Source organism: Myodes glareolus, chromosome 17, assembly GCF_982192425.1.
Source record: "Myodes glareolus chromosome 17, mMyoGla1.1, whole genome shotgun sequence".
Classification (NCBI taxonomy): Eukaryota; Metazoa; Chordata; class Mammalia; order Rodentia; family Cricetidae; genus Myodes; species Myodes glareolus.
The window spans coordinates 21,924,999-21,939,477 of NC_142042.1; the positions used below are offsets into that span (position 1 = coordinate 21,924,999).

The 14,479-nt window shown below is 38.3% G+C and overlaps 1 protein-coding gene across 2 annotated transcripts in view; it reads right to left on the bottom strand.

The window, feature by feature from the left end:
• The window catches only part of Ppp3ca (protein phosphatase 3 catalytic subunit alpha), a 292,339-nt gene that overhangs the window by 71,731 nt on the left and 206,129 nt on the right, over nt 1-14,479 (bottom strand). For both annotated transcript variants that reach the window (XM_085677663.2, XM_087897544.1), the window contains one exon: nt 2,188-2,312. In XM_085677663.2, the coding sequence (XP_085533789.1) occupies nt 2,188-2,312 (125 nt within the window). The remainder of the gene's footprint in view (nt 1-2,187; nt 2,313-14,479) is intronic.

A 14,479-nucleotide genomic window follows, 5' to 3' on the forward strand; every position in this document is an offset into this window, starting at 1 on the left:
GTTCCTCATAGTCTGGTGACCTCTGACCATAAAATTATTTTCATTGTTATATCGTGACTGAAATTCTGCTACTGTTATGAATCATAATATAAATATCTGATATGCAAATGGTCTTAGGTGGCCCTTGTGAAAGGGCCGTTTGACCCACCCCAAAGGGGTTGTGACCCATAGGTTGAGAAGCACTGATATACATGCTTGATCTGTTTCAATATGCTGATCATATCAGCTTTAATATGCTGATCATATCACAGCCACGGCAAAGCTACTCACAGGTCATAATTAGATCAAAATGGACCATACTACCGCTGAAACATTTTGTCATTGTGTGTATGCAGAAAGTTCATGGGTCTGTACTCATTTTAACTGAGACAGTTATAAAGATGGCATTTTTGACAAATGCATTTGAGAATGTTTTAATGTACCATGAGACCTACATTCAACATGGCACATCATTTAGCTGGATACTTTGATCTTTGTATAAATTTTAAATTTCAAAATGACCACATTAGACAAAATATTGCAACTTTCTTATTTCTAATATCAAGAGCGACTATAGATTCTTTCAAAGAAAAGCATCTCCCAAGGACCAAATCGAGGATTTCTACTTTCCAAACATATATTTTAAATAAATGGAGCTCTAAAAAACTCTAATTAGGAGATATTTAGAATATTTTAAATGGCCACAGATACAGAGTTGTAGTTTTTGTAGGAAAAACAATCAGAACTAGAGTGTACCTCGGTGTTATGATGATACTTCCCTAATGTACATGAAAGTCTGCTTCAATTCCTAGCACTTCAAACAAAATCACAGTGACAGCAGAAACCTGAGCCTAGGACAGCTACCATGCCAGGGTTCGGGTCTCTTTAGAGTGTGGATAATCCTAGTTCCTTGTCTAGACTACCATTTCTAGAGAGCAAGGAGATACTTTACATTTCTCCAGAGTCAGAATCATAGGGTATGTGTACCCATTTATCTGTGACAAAATACTCAAAAATGTTTATGTTCATTTATAATGGCTTATATATACATATAAACTACATATATACATGTACACACATGTATATACATTCCATATACCCCCCACAAACAAACATGTAAACATACATATAAAACAAGAAAGAGAGAGTTTCAATTTTTCAATTGCAGGTAACTAAATACCCCAAATATCCAGTTGATATGTTTGAGGTTGAAACATTGTATTAATATTAAATGTCTCTTAGGTAAATCTTTGTTTGTTTGTTTGTTTGTTTTTGGTTTTTCAAGACAGACTTTCACTGTAGCTTTGGAGCCTGTCCCGGAACTTGCTCTTGTAGACCAGGCTGGCCTCAAACTCACAGAGATCGTCCTGCTGGCTGGCCTCAAACTCACAGAGATCGTCCTGCTTCTGCCTCCCGAGTGCTGGGATTAAGGTGTGCGCCACCACTGCCCGGCTTGTAAATCGAATATTAAATTATTTTAGAACCCTTTTCCGTATGATGGCTGTGAGTCGATGGTCCGAGGTATGGGTCATGCTGACTTAATGCATGAAAACAGTGCTCCTTCCTATCCATTGTTCTCTTAGGAACACATATTGACTAGTATTATGAGCTTCAGCTTCAAAATTTCCTCTTACAGAAACCATGTTTTCCCAGTATAACTGTTGGGCCCTCCCTGAGATGTCACGTGAGGCACCAGGAAGAACAAACTTGAGTACATGGTCTTGCTTTTATTTTGAATGTGATTTTTATTCCCTTAAAGTAGATAAAGATGGAAAAGCCGATGAAGAGCCAATATTCAGTGATCATCTCTTCTACTTTGACTAATTAATGACTTTGACTAATTTCCTAGTTCGATGACAGGAGCCACGATCCAGCAGCTGCCAGTGTCCTCACACAGGCACACCATCATTCTGCTTCCACTTGTGAAACTGACTTACTGTCTCATAACCATAAGCCATAGATTTGGCAACTCAAGTCCCGTTATGCTATCAAACTCTAATTAGTTCTTTCAACCAATTTTCAAGAACAGCAAAAGACAACATTTTACCATTTCGTCATCCCTCTGCATAAAAAATACAGGACTATTTATCTCCTTAAGTGTACTGAAATTGATTGCTACATTCTAGATTTCTGCAAGGTGTTTATTTCCCTATCTCATTACAGTATCAGTGATTCATAACGGGCTAAGAGGAATCCCTGTGTACTTACTTCGATACTGAAGTACCCTCTGTCAACATAGTCCCCTAAGAAGAGGTAGCGAGTGTTGGCAGGGGATCCTCCCACTTCAAAGAGCTTCATCAAGTCAAAGAATTGTCCATGGATGTCCCCACAAACTGAAAGATAAAACAGAGTTTACGGCAATATTAGCTTATGTGACTGAGTCATATAATAAGATTTGCAGAGCAGGAGAAATGAGATGGAAAAGCCAAGCCCTTTGCTGAAGATGCCAAAGTTCCTGAGTGGCACATCTTGCCCTGTCATTCAGGTTTCTTAACTCACAACTTCACCGGGAAAATGGTGCTGCTGAGAACAGCAATGGGTGTTGCTGCACAGAGCAATTTTGTTTCCATGCACAGAGCAATTTTGCAAGAGATCCTGTTAAGAAATTTGATTTTTCCCATGTTGCTTCTAACATTGCCACGGGATAAGAATTAATTGTACACATAAGAAAGAAGGGAAAGACAGGTCAAGGATCTGGCACAATCCATGTCCAACGGAGATATAAATTCATACCCACTATGCATTATTGTTTTGTAAGAAAAAATGTTGATGTGCATAAGAAATACTGTGTTTTTCCAGGTCTAATATGCAACTGACAAATTTAAATACTAATCGAATGTTTTTCTAAGATAAATTACCAATTGTCAAAACATTTTTGTAAAGTATATCTGAGGAAGTGTAATTGAATAAAATCACTAGGAACTGATGCTTCTTAAATTTTTCAGTTTTGCATGCTAAAAGTTTGGCTTTCTTTTACTTCTATTATTATAGAAGTAATAAGTAATAGACTTATTACTTCTATAAATGCTGAGACCCTCAAAATTAACAGTATAAATGTCTGCTATATGGAGAAGACAGTACACACATGTTAAGTAGTTTGACAAGGTCACAGCCAAAAAAATTAACAACTGGAGCTTAAATTCAGATTCATTTGATTAAAACGTTTTCTTTTCAACCACCATAGATTTTTATGTTAACACATAAAATATTATTTTGAAAGAAACTATGCTTAAATAATGGACATCATGCGTATGTTTCTTCACAGGACGACAATATCTTAACACATTGGTTGCTGTGACCACAGGCGAGTTACTGAGATAGCAGTCAGCCTTACTACAGAATCCATTGATGAAACAGCTGCATGCCAATGAACAAAGTTTAGAAGACTCATAAAATCCTATTTTCCACCGTGGAATAAAGACTACGAAACAGGTACAGGTAGGCGAGGTTTTAGGACGTCTGTGCTTAACAATCTTGGTCTATTAAAATGGTGTAAGCGATCAGACACCAAGACTGCTGGGGCACACCTTTTCCGGTTCCAGCCATAGCCCTCCTGTCAGCAAGAGTTACTGTAAAGTGATCAGAAGCACACTCTTCACTTCTTTGAAGTAAGATCTCGTCTTAGATTATTTATCCGTAAGGATAGTTTTATTCTTATGTTTCACAACTGGGTCTTTCTTCGGAAGGACTGAGGAATTGGGGCTGAGACTGAGCACAGCATGCTCTTCTTGAGATACCATGAAGGTCTCAACCAAGAGCAAAGAAAAGAAAGAGCGGTGAGTGTTTTGGCCCCTATGCTGCCAGGCGAAGAAAGCAGGCTCTGGGGGAGATAGCCAACCTCGCATCCACAGGAAGCTACTTCGACAGCTCTGGAAACCCGAAGGTTGGCAAACTCTTCCCGCTGCAGCAAGATCTGAGCCCAAAGCCTGCCTGGGCAGCTTAGTGACCTCCTGCCTGGAAACAACAAAACCGAACAGGAAAAGGGGAGCAGGGGCTATTGCTTAAAAAATTAAAATAAGGCATCTGTCTTAAAAACTCAATTAAAGCTTATCTTCTATTATAATTTTTAAAAGGCAAGGCTTATTAGCTAACAAGGAGTAAGAACTCCACTGATTTACATAACAGTGTAACTGGTATGGTTACTTACGCAAACACCAACTTCTCTTAGGTAGAAGGGATTTTTCTACTTGTTATGCATGTTTAAACCCAACGTTCGTAAAGGAAAAAAAGCGAGTGTCTAGAAAACGCATGTTCACATACATGCGTTTACATGTCCTTCACTACACCTGAAAAGCAAAGGAAGGAGCTCTACGGAATGCCACGGCTTATGATTCCAACAGTCCTGCTCTGCCCAGCCACTGCGTCTCTTTGTATGGTGGCTCCCTATTAGGGCATGAGGATTGGTTACTGGAAAAGGTTCAGAGAAAACACGAAGCTACGTGACCGAGTGAGACAGGCTCCAAATATTATTTTACGGTAGTGGCAAATTTAATCATCACATTATAGGCTGTTATTAAACTATCCCCAAGTCAAAACAGTCCCACGAGAACCACAAAAGGAAATGTGGAACCACACTAGCTGGCACGGACCCCTGACCAGCCAGTGCCAACCCCCTGCTGTGTTCTTCACTATCTGAATGACCTTTGGCGGGTTCCTCAAATTTTGTGAGTCACGACATACTTATATACAAACTTTAGTGACATGGGCCTCATTCCTTACAGAAGATTATTTGTGAAATTAACCATGTTACTATTGTAACAGGCTTAGGAGTTCCTGGATTTTGGTAAGAACTTGAGAAATGTTACACCACACCATCATTTCCAAATGGCTGTATCCGGAATTGTCAAGGTACCAGGCTGACGGGATTCTCCTGGTTGAGGCTGGAAGGCAGGCCTTCTGGACACATCCCAAAGCAAATGCCTTCTCTCCTCACCCTTCCTATCCTCTCTTTGCATTTTCCCTTCCCATTTCAATTCTTGACAGTGCCTGAAAATTCCAGAGTAATGGGTTTTACTTTGCCATGTCAGAGAGAAATACCAGGAAATTTGTAGGCAAATGGATGGATCTAGAAAACATCATATTGAGTGAGGTAACCCAGACAGAAAGACAAATATCATATGTACTCACTCATAAATGAATTTTAGACATAAAGCAAAGAAAACAACCCTACAATTCACAATCCCAGAGAACCTAGAAAACAATGAGGACCCTAAGAGAGACATACACAGATCTAATCTACATGGGAAGTAGAAAAAGACAAGATCTCCTGAGTAAATTGAGAGCATGGGGACCATGGGAGAGGGTTGAAGAGGATAGAAGAGAAAGGGAGGGGAGCAGAGAAAAATGTATAGCTCAATAAAATCAATAATTAAAAAAAATGACGAGTCAAATACAGGATCTGCAAGCATCTGTCTTATAGTGGTTACCTCACCTTGTGCACCATCAGAATCTCTGAAGATAATAGCTACTAACAAGTTCTTGGATGATTCTTATTTAATCCATTTAGACTTAAACCTCTGAGCATCAGTTTTAGGAGTCATTCTGCATGCTGGTGTGGTTTGTCTCATAGCAGTTATAATTCAGTAGAAGTGTACACTGGAAAGAAACTCTTTTGGGCCCTTTCCAGTTTGGTATGAGATTAGAATTTTATCATTACCTGAAAGAATCACAATGTAGTAATGAATACATAAAGGTGGAGGAAGGGTCCAAACTACACATGGAATGACAAAATAGAACCTAGCCTCCTGAGTAGATGGGGACTGTGAGCAACCTAGAGGCTGACTTACCTTTTCAGTGGGCATTTGATGCATTGTGCTTCTTTAAGCAGGCTAGGACAGGCACACTAATAGGTAGAAAGTGTAGCCAGTAACCTTCCCGGTAGGGGACACGATGGCCCTGTTCTTCGAATCCTCTTTGAAGCTGTATAATGTTCATATTATTCCGTAAGTTTGATGTTAAAACACTGACTGCTCCTAGGTACTAGACTGCTAGGATAAATCTTGTAATGCATAGGTAAAGTACGCAAAGCCCAAGTAAGAGCTACCATGGAATGCCCAAAGAAAACTTGGCATTTTGTCATTACCCATACACAGCTCCTCAGGAGGCCAGGTCCTATCATATTCCATTGCACTTGGCTTTCACAGTACTGTTCATCAAACAGACTTTGAGAAGTCCTATCCCACTATCAGGAAAGCTTATTTCACAAGCACAGACTTTGTTCTATCCCCTGGGACTCGTCTTATTTGTTTCGAATTCTGAAGGGCTACTTGTGGGGGGTGGGGTGGAGCACTCCACTGGAGGCCAGCACTGATAAACCTATGAGGTAGGAGAGGCTGGCTCACAGGTACAAAGTCACTCAACAGAAGGGTAATAAATGATGCCCTCTACCGCACAGTGAGGAGGAGCGCTAACAATAAGGTACTGTACCCTTCAAAGCAGCCGGAAGAGAGGATTCTAACCACAGTCTTTAATGGGAATAAAATTTCCTGCCTTAGTCATTACATAATGTATGAACGATGTCGAATTTCACACTGGCTTTCATAGCTACGTGCCAGTTAAGAGATAAGGCAAAAGCCATCAGTCATACAGAAACACACTGTAAACAATGGGCACAGCTCCTGGTACTCTTAGATAATAGTCATATATTGGGTTGAATATCTCCCCAAATTATATCTTCAACAGATAGCAAGCTCACTGACAGACCCTTGGAGAATCATGGCACTCAATAAAATTAGATGTTAGAAAATTACAGAATCAGGGGAATGCTAGTAAGATGAACGTAAGAGATACTGAAATAAAATATTTTAGGGTGAGCCATTGCTTATTACATCCATTAGCTACCCGATATGTCACAACCTGAAGACTGTTTTCTCAGAGACTAGTACTCCATTTGTCTTCAGATGGGAGAAGTAGGAACAAGAAAGTACTAGAAACAGTTGAGGAGGAGGGGAAGCCATCACTGCTGCTGTGGTGTTGATCCTGGCTTGAGGGACAGGGTCCAAAGGACTGCTACTCACAACATCCAGCGGAGAGGCTGGCGGTACGTCAGGGACCAACAGAACAGCGTACACGGTGCATCAGGGACCAGCAGAGAGCTTACACACTAGCTCTTTCACACGCAGGCTGCTTAGGTTAGCGGCTACTAAAAACAGAGCCAAGCAATAGCGACTCTTTCATAATTGCCTTTTGATACTGATTCCCTCCATCCACGACTCCTGGCACACTTTATTAAAATTGTATTGGAACAATTTCATTCATGATTGGGGCCAATGACTTTGATCTAAGATGAGTCCTTTAAAGTTCTGAAGTGAGGAGAGCAGAGTGGGAAACACTAAGAAAAGTTTTCTTTTTCTTTTTCTTTCTTTTTTTTCTAATGGAAGGCAATAGTGCCTCCCCCAACTCCCCATACCACATCCTGTTGGAAAGTCGGTTAGCTCTGATTTCTTAGGCATAAAGAATGTGGGTGTAGATATAAAATAAATATAAACATACGAGTGTATGAATGTATGTGTGTACAGTGCTACCTAGCACAAAGCAGGCATGCAGGCATTAGGAGCAATGAGCTGTCAGGGGCCATGAAGTATCAGTTCAGGAGAGCACTCACTCTTCAATATGGCAAAGGAGTCCTGAAGAGAAACGGTCTCTGTAATCAGCTTGGTAACCTTGTGATATAAAAGCAGGATGATGGCTTGATCACAAGGAACCTAAACACGGCTTTTCTATGTGGAGAAGTTAATGGGCCATGGAGCAAGCCTGACAAGATCCAGGAACAGCATCTCCAGCAAGGCCAAAGCGGCGAGTCGGAAACAATCAGGCCATGGATGAAGTTTGCCTTGTATCTTTTGGCTGGAGGCACTGGTGTTGCAAACAAGAACCGTACTTATATCACATGCATATTAGGTAGGTCTGCAAATCTAAATTAGTTTAGTAAATATACCAAGGAGAACTTCCATGGCACAGCTTAATTATTTATTAAAAGAATCCCATTGTTTCTAAGCTCTCACTGGCAATTAAATTATGGCATTAGAAAATGTAAACCAAAGCTGCTAGTGCTGACCACACTAGGCTTAGGATAAAAGTCCAGTAAAACTGTCATGTAAATAACACCCTGAAAGGCTCTGATAAAGCTGTCCTTCTTGCTCAAAGGCACGTGATAAATGAAATATAAAACATACACGTTCCGATAAGATGATGTACAATATTGCTGACTGAGTACAGGCGTACACATTGCGTTGTTTGCTCACCCATTTAAAAGGAGACCTATCAAAGAATATCACTGAGTCAACTTCATGCTCACACTGAGCAAGATTTTTATAATGTCACATAGTTCCAGGATGAAGAAAGATTATACATATTAGGATGTCAAGAGACACAGTATTACATTGTTACTTTTTTTCTAAGCTGTCAAAAACCAGAAGATAAATAACAGACAAAAACTAAAATTTTTAAGGACAAATATTGCAGATTTTCTTAGCCGGGTCGGACTGGTACTATGATTTATAAGTAAAGGAGTTTTAATTTGTGACTCATTATTTTTCTAAAGAGACCTTTCAGTTCCTCCAAAACACTGACTTTTATCATGCTGGAGGATTTGTATGATGCACAGATTTCTTGGGTAAACTTTTCCAGGTTGCACTAAACCACTACATAGCAATTTTTCCTTTAGCAAAGGTAGAACTCTCCCTCTCCTGAGCTCCAGGACTTAAGTCTGTGTTCTCCCCTACTGGCCACATCTTCCAAGGACAACAAAGGCCCCGAGGTTAGGAACGAAAGATGTTTGTGTTCTTTCTAAAGCAACAGGCATTAACCTATCCATGTTACTGGTTCTCAGAATACTTTTTTTCTATCAAAATGCTTTCCTTTCCAAAACCTGCCACTTCCAAAGGAAGATTTTGCCTGTAGAGGCTAGGCTAAAGATTCACAGCAAGGGGTACTGTTGTACTTCTTCCTGTTGATAATTCAGGTTTAAGTAATCATTAATAGATAAGCAGCCAAGTCCAAACCAGCCAGCCTACCATAGGCATGGCTCATCAACTAAAACGTGTGTAAATTTGAGACATCAAAAGATCATAGAGATGCTGGGAACCTTAGGATTTACACTGCAAATTGTTAGTACCCAGGAAAGAAAAGTAACTGTAAAATATGCAAAATCTAAACAAAATACAAAAAAACCCCCAAAACCTCATGTAGTTCTAATTCCCCAAAGTGGGATATTTCAAATAATGAATGTATTTCCATAGAAAACAAATTCTTAACCAGTTCATTATAGTTTGATACCTTTGAACAATAATGAAAAATCTGAATTCAACTAAAATAGACTAAAATCAGAAATTTTAAGAATTGAAAATAATCTATAAAATCAGATACAAAGCAATACATTCAGTGAAAACTAGAAATGTTAATACCTCTCATGTCTACATGAAGCTATTTTAGAAAGATAAATTATCAGTCACCTGATGCCAAAGAGAAAGTGAAAAAGACATTTGATAAAGAAAGGGCACAATATTCTGTGGGTACGAAAGCTACACTCTACCACAAAATACTTCATGAACCTTGGAAATCTCCATTTCTAAGTGGCAGCAGACATGAAGATACTCTGTCTTCATTTTAATACTATTTACCAAACGAACACATACTAGAAGAGGTCTATTTCAGTCAAAAGAAAGGAAACAATTGAAAGCTATACTCAACCACAACATAAGCCTTCTTGCTCTGTTGTTGAGATTATTTTTTCAGTTGTGTTAGTGGCTTGAAGGTATAAAATAATTTTTTTGTCAGAGAAAATTTATTAAGTAGTATTTGCTCTATTCATTGTTATTAGTCTATTCATTATTAGCAGTTTTCCGTCACACCACCAATCTAGATTTCAGTAAAGATACTTAATTATTAAAGGCTCATTATGACATATCAATCATATAAATTAAGGCACATAAATCACAGTTATGGTTCTGATGATAACAAAATTATAAGCAAGTATGTATAACACCTCAGGCATTCTTAAAATTGTGTCATGATTGTTTATTTGTCTTAAGAACTATTGGTTATTTGATGTGCAGATTTATTTACCTTAAGTAGCTCACTGAGTCATTGCGAGTCATCATCAATCAAGAGTATCATATAAACATGCTGATTTGATACAATTATATCCAAATATTTTATGAGTTTATTAAATACATGCCACTATCTCATTTACTATTTATAAATTAATGCTAATACTCTTAATTTAAAAAAACACTAATCTTGGGTTTGAGGTACCCAGGAACACCCTAAAACACGGGGTCTCCTTACTCAAAGCAGAACTAAGGCAGGCGGCAATGCCTTGGAGTTTCACTTTGGACTTTCTCAGTCTGTCTATCCTTTTAGTTTAAAACACAAAATAAAATAAAAACTGTGACAACAGCTTCCTTTAGTGTTTTCCTAATGTTCTATTTCTCCCTCAGGGAGAAGAGCATAGAGCAACAGATAAGATCACGGACTCTGACCATGGACTTGACTAGTTAGCTCCCAAGCCAGACACCAGCGTCTAACCAGCCGAGTGGCTAACCCTGGAGAAATCAGCCCTTCTCCATTCTCTCTGTTCCATCTTGTGTCAAAAAAGAACAGCCACACAGCACTGTCCTCAGAGGGCAAAGTAAACCACTTAATAGCTGCTAAGGACTTAAAACTGACCAGGTACTGGGAACCGTAATGTTTGCTTCCTAAGAGCAGTTAGGTTTGTTGTTGTTTCTGCAGGTGAGCACCTCACGTTATACCCTAGACAATGAATCATTACACATCTCTCAGGTGCTTTCCTGTTCATTCCCCTAAAGCAGCTTTTATCATCCACAGAATGCATGAACACCCCCAGTCTGCTTTTCCTAACTCTCTCCCCTGCACATTCACGCCTTGCCTTTTTAGTTCATGTTTCAAGGTTGGGGCCATCTTGCTCTGCTAATTACCTCGTGTAACGGGGGCAGGGGAGTTATTCCCTGTGAAAGCATCAGCTACCTCATTGATAAGGATTCTGCCAGTTTACTTTATGGGCTTTAAAAAGGTAAAATGAGAGGGAAAAAGTTTCAGTGTATGGTATGTATGCTCTAGAGGTAGAGCTGAGGAGAGGATCACCTATGGAAGGATGATTTGCGATATTCTGTAAAACTAAGATAAATACATGGGTCTTCCCTTCTCATTGTAGTCATAAATATAATATAAAAACCCATTTTGTGCTCTTCTCTTTTCAATAAGAATGCAAGTCAGCACCTACTGAAGGTTGCCAGTGCTCAAATCAAATAGATGAGGTCTCCTATGCTCACTTTTCATTTTTTTCCTACGGGTGGAAATATCTCCAAATGGCTTCCGTGATTTCTGCCAGGCCTTCAGCGGGTGGCCCACGACAGTTTCCAGTTAGTTTCATTTTGTTCTGCAGCAAACCTCATTTACAAGACCACTCTGTTCCCTGGCTGGGTAATAGCAGTAATATTTTAAAGACTGGAAGTGACATAGGAAAGAAAAGAAATGGATGACATTTCACCAAATGGATTTTCAAAAAAAAAAAAAAAAGAAAGAAAGAAAGAAAGAAAGAAAGAAAGAAGAAGAAAAGAAATACTTCTTAGTTCTCTGGAAAACTCAGTTAAAAATCTTTTGACTAGAGAAAAAAATCAGTCATCTCTTTTTCTTGTCATGATTGTCATGATACTCCTTCAATATATCAATTTTAGGGATTAATTTTTATATGTTTTTAAAAAACTAAAGGCGAGAAAATAAATAGCACCATTCCAAATTCCACACATTCACCATTAATCTTGCAGTTATACACAGAGGGGCATTAGAAGAATTTAGCTAAACGTGACTTTCAAGGAGACGAAGTAGACAGCTTCATATACCTTATACAAATGAGGAGCACTGATCAGAGCCTCCAACAGGCAGTGTCTGCCTACAGATGGGCACAAAGGATGGTACAGAACTGCAACAGACTGTCGCTTCCCTAGCAAAGACACGCAAGCTTCCTTGCTATGTAAGAACACCTGGAAACTTTAGTTCTAATTCTGGACTGACCAACCATTTAAGCGATGTGACATTCTACCTCAGAAATACGCACACGTATTCTGCATAGATTTAAAGAGTACTAAAGTATGTAAAAAGCTCAGAGATGTTAGTTCAGCATCTGAAAAATAAGTTTGACAAAGGAAATGCCTATGTCTTAAGTCAAACTAATTTTCCTTGACTGGTATTTTATTTTATCGTTCCCTAAGTAGATATTTTCCAAAAATGTTTATTCACCTGATGAATGACTAAAAATGTTTACTAAGAATGCTAGATTAAAGGATGAGCAACACTAAAGATGTATAAACATGTAAATTGTATTAGTTCAATAAAGAAATAGAATTCAAGGCCCTGAGAACTTAACAGCAAAATAGAGAGAGGAACTGTGTCTAAAAACCAGCATCGGAAAGTACTGGTTTCTCTGCTATCAACATACTTCCTTCTTCATCGTGAAACTTCTGGGCACTAGATTAGGGTGGAGAACTATGCATTTAAAACTCATATCTTCCATTAGTGTATTACTGAGCAAATCATTTCACTACCTGCTTGCCATCAATTCTGTTTTCGTTTTTGTCTAACAGAGGCAATGGGACCAGCCTAGATGTCCATCAACAGATGGACAGATAATCAAAATGTAGTATGCACACATCGTGGGATTTTAGGAGGCAAAAAAGAAAAGGGTAATTAGAAAAGCCAAAAGAAAATGCATGGACTGAAAAAGTAGTCAGTTATGAGGTGACCCTCACTCAGAGGGACAAACATGTGTTCTCTCTCATAGGAGGGTCCTAGTCTATGATGTATATTAAGTGTGTACAAGTGGACAGAGTTGAAAAAAATAGAAAGGAGACATGAGAGAGTTAAAAGAAGGGAGAGGGAAGGAGGGGGAAGGCAAAAATACTTAAGTGACTTGAAGGTTGAAAGGAGACAGGGACAACTCTAAGGGGGGAGGGCACAGCAGGCGAGGGGGGAGAGAAGTAAGTATAATATACATTGTTTTAAAATGTCATTATGATAGCTAATAGTTTTGAGTGTTAATTTAAATGGAAATCAAATTTTAAAAGGACAATAAAACATTATTCTGCAAAGAACTGGCTAGACACAGAGGTGTGTGCCTTCAATCCCAACATGCAGGAGGCAGAGGCATGGGGATCTCTTGAGCTGGGATTCAGTCTAGTCTACATAGTGAGTTCCTTGACAGCATGGTCTATACAGTGACCCTCGTCCAACAAAATGTTGAATCATAAAGGTCATTATATATAGTAAAGTTTTAATTTTAAAATTCCAAAACAAGAAAAAGAATGTCATTTTGTTTATCCAGAGACAAACAAACAAACAACTAAACCCAAAAATGTATTCTAGATTCTCCCAGATTTCCACGGCATAACTACAGTTCATTCACATGAAGAATGGACATTCTTAATACAATACAGCAATGCCATTTGGAGACTATATGCAAAAAAATCGTAGTAATAGTCTTCTAAAAAAACTCGATAATTTTAGCGTAATGTCTTTGTGTATTTTGTGCACTTATACACGTATTTGCTTCTGATCTAAATATGGCCAGGGTTACGTTCCTTGCTTCTATAGTGTATGGCAAATATCTAATTAAATTAGGCAAACAACATTTGCCAAGCATGTTCTATCTGGCATACAAACTGACTGATCACAGTAAATTAATGCAGGTGTTTACAAAACACAGAATCGCTGCTGATAACCTGTCATAACTTGTGATTCATTAGCAATCATAATTTCAGATCCAGTTTAATGTTTGTTAATTAAGAGTGATGACTGTTTGTTATACATTTGAATTGCTAAAAAGAGGGATCATGATTAGTCAACTCTTCTTCCCCTTGATAAAATATAGAAGATTGAAAACATGCTCACAATACATGTTTGATAAATGGTTAAATGGCTTTTTACAAGGGAAAAGCTTATTGGATAAAACCCCATAATTTCAAGTTAAATATCTTTAATGGCCTATTTTACTGGATTTCCATGACGCTTTGCATCTTCCATATTCATTGTTTTTATGTTTGTCTTTACACATGTATATGTATGTGCATATATAAATATATATACATATATGTGCAGATACATAAATTGTCTTTCAAAATATCTCTCTTGGGTTTCTAAGATGACAAAGCAGTTGAGGTCTTTGCTGCCAATCGTGATGACCTACGTTCGATTCTCAGAGTCCATATGGTAGAAACAGAGATCCCATTCTTGCAAGTTGTCCTCTGACTTCCACCTACATGTTATGGCATGTCTGTACCCATTCACATGCTAACAGACAACAAAATAAATAAATAAATGTATAAAGTCTTAAATATTATGTCACCGTCATCTTATTAATCTGAAAGTACTTTCTTTTTTAAAAGAGGGCTTAATTTCTTCAATGAGAGAATATTCTAAATAGTTCATTCCAGAGAGAAAAAAAATCTATTGTCTTAAATAATAGTGCACCATATAAATTAGGATA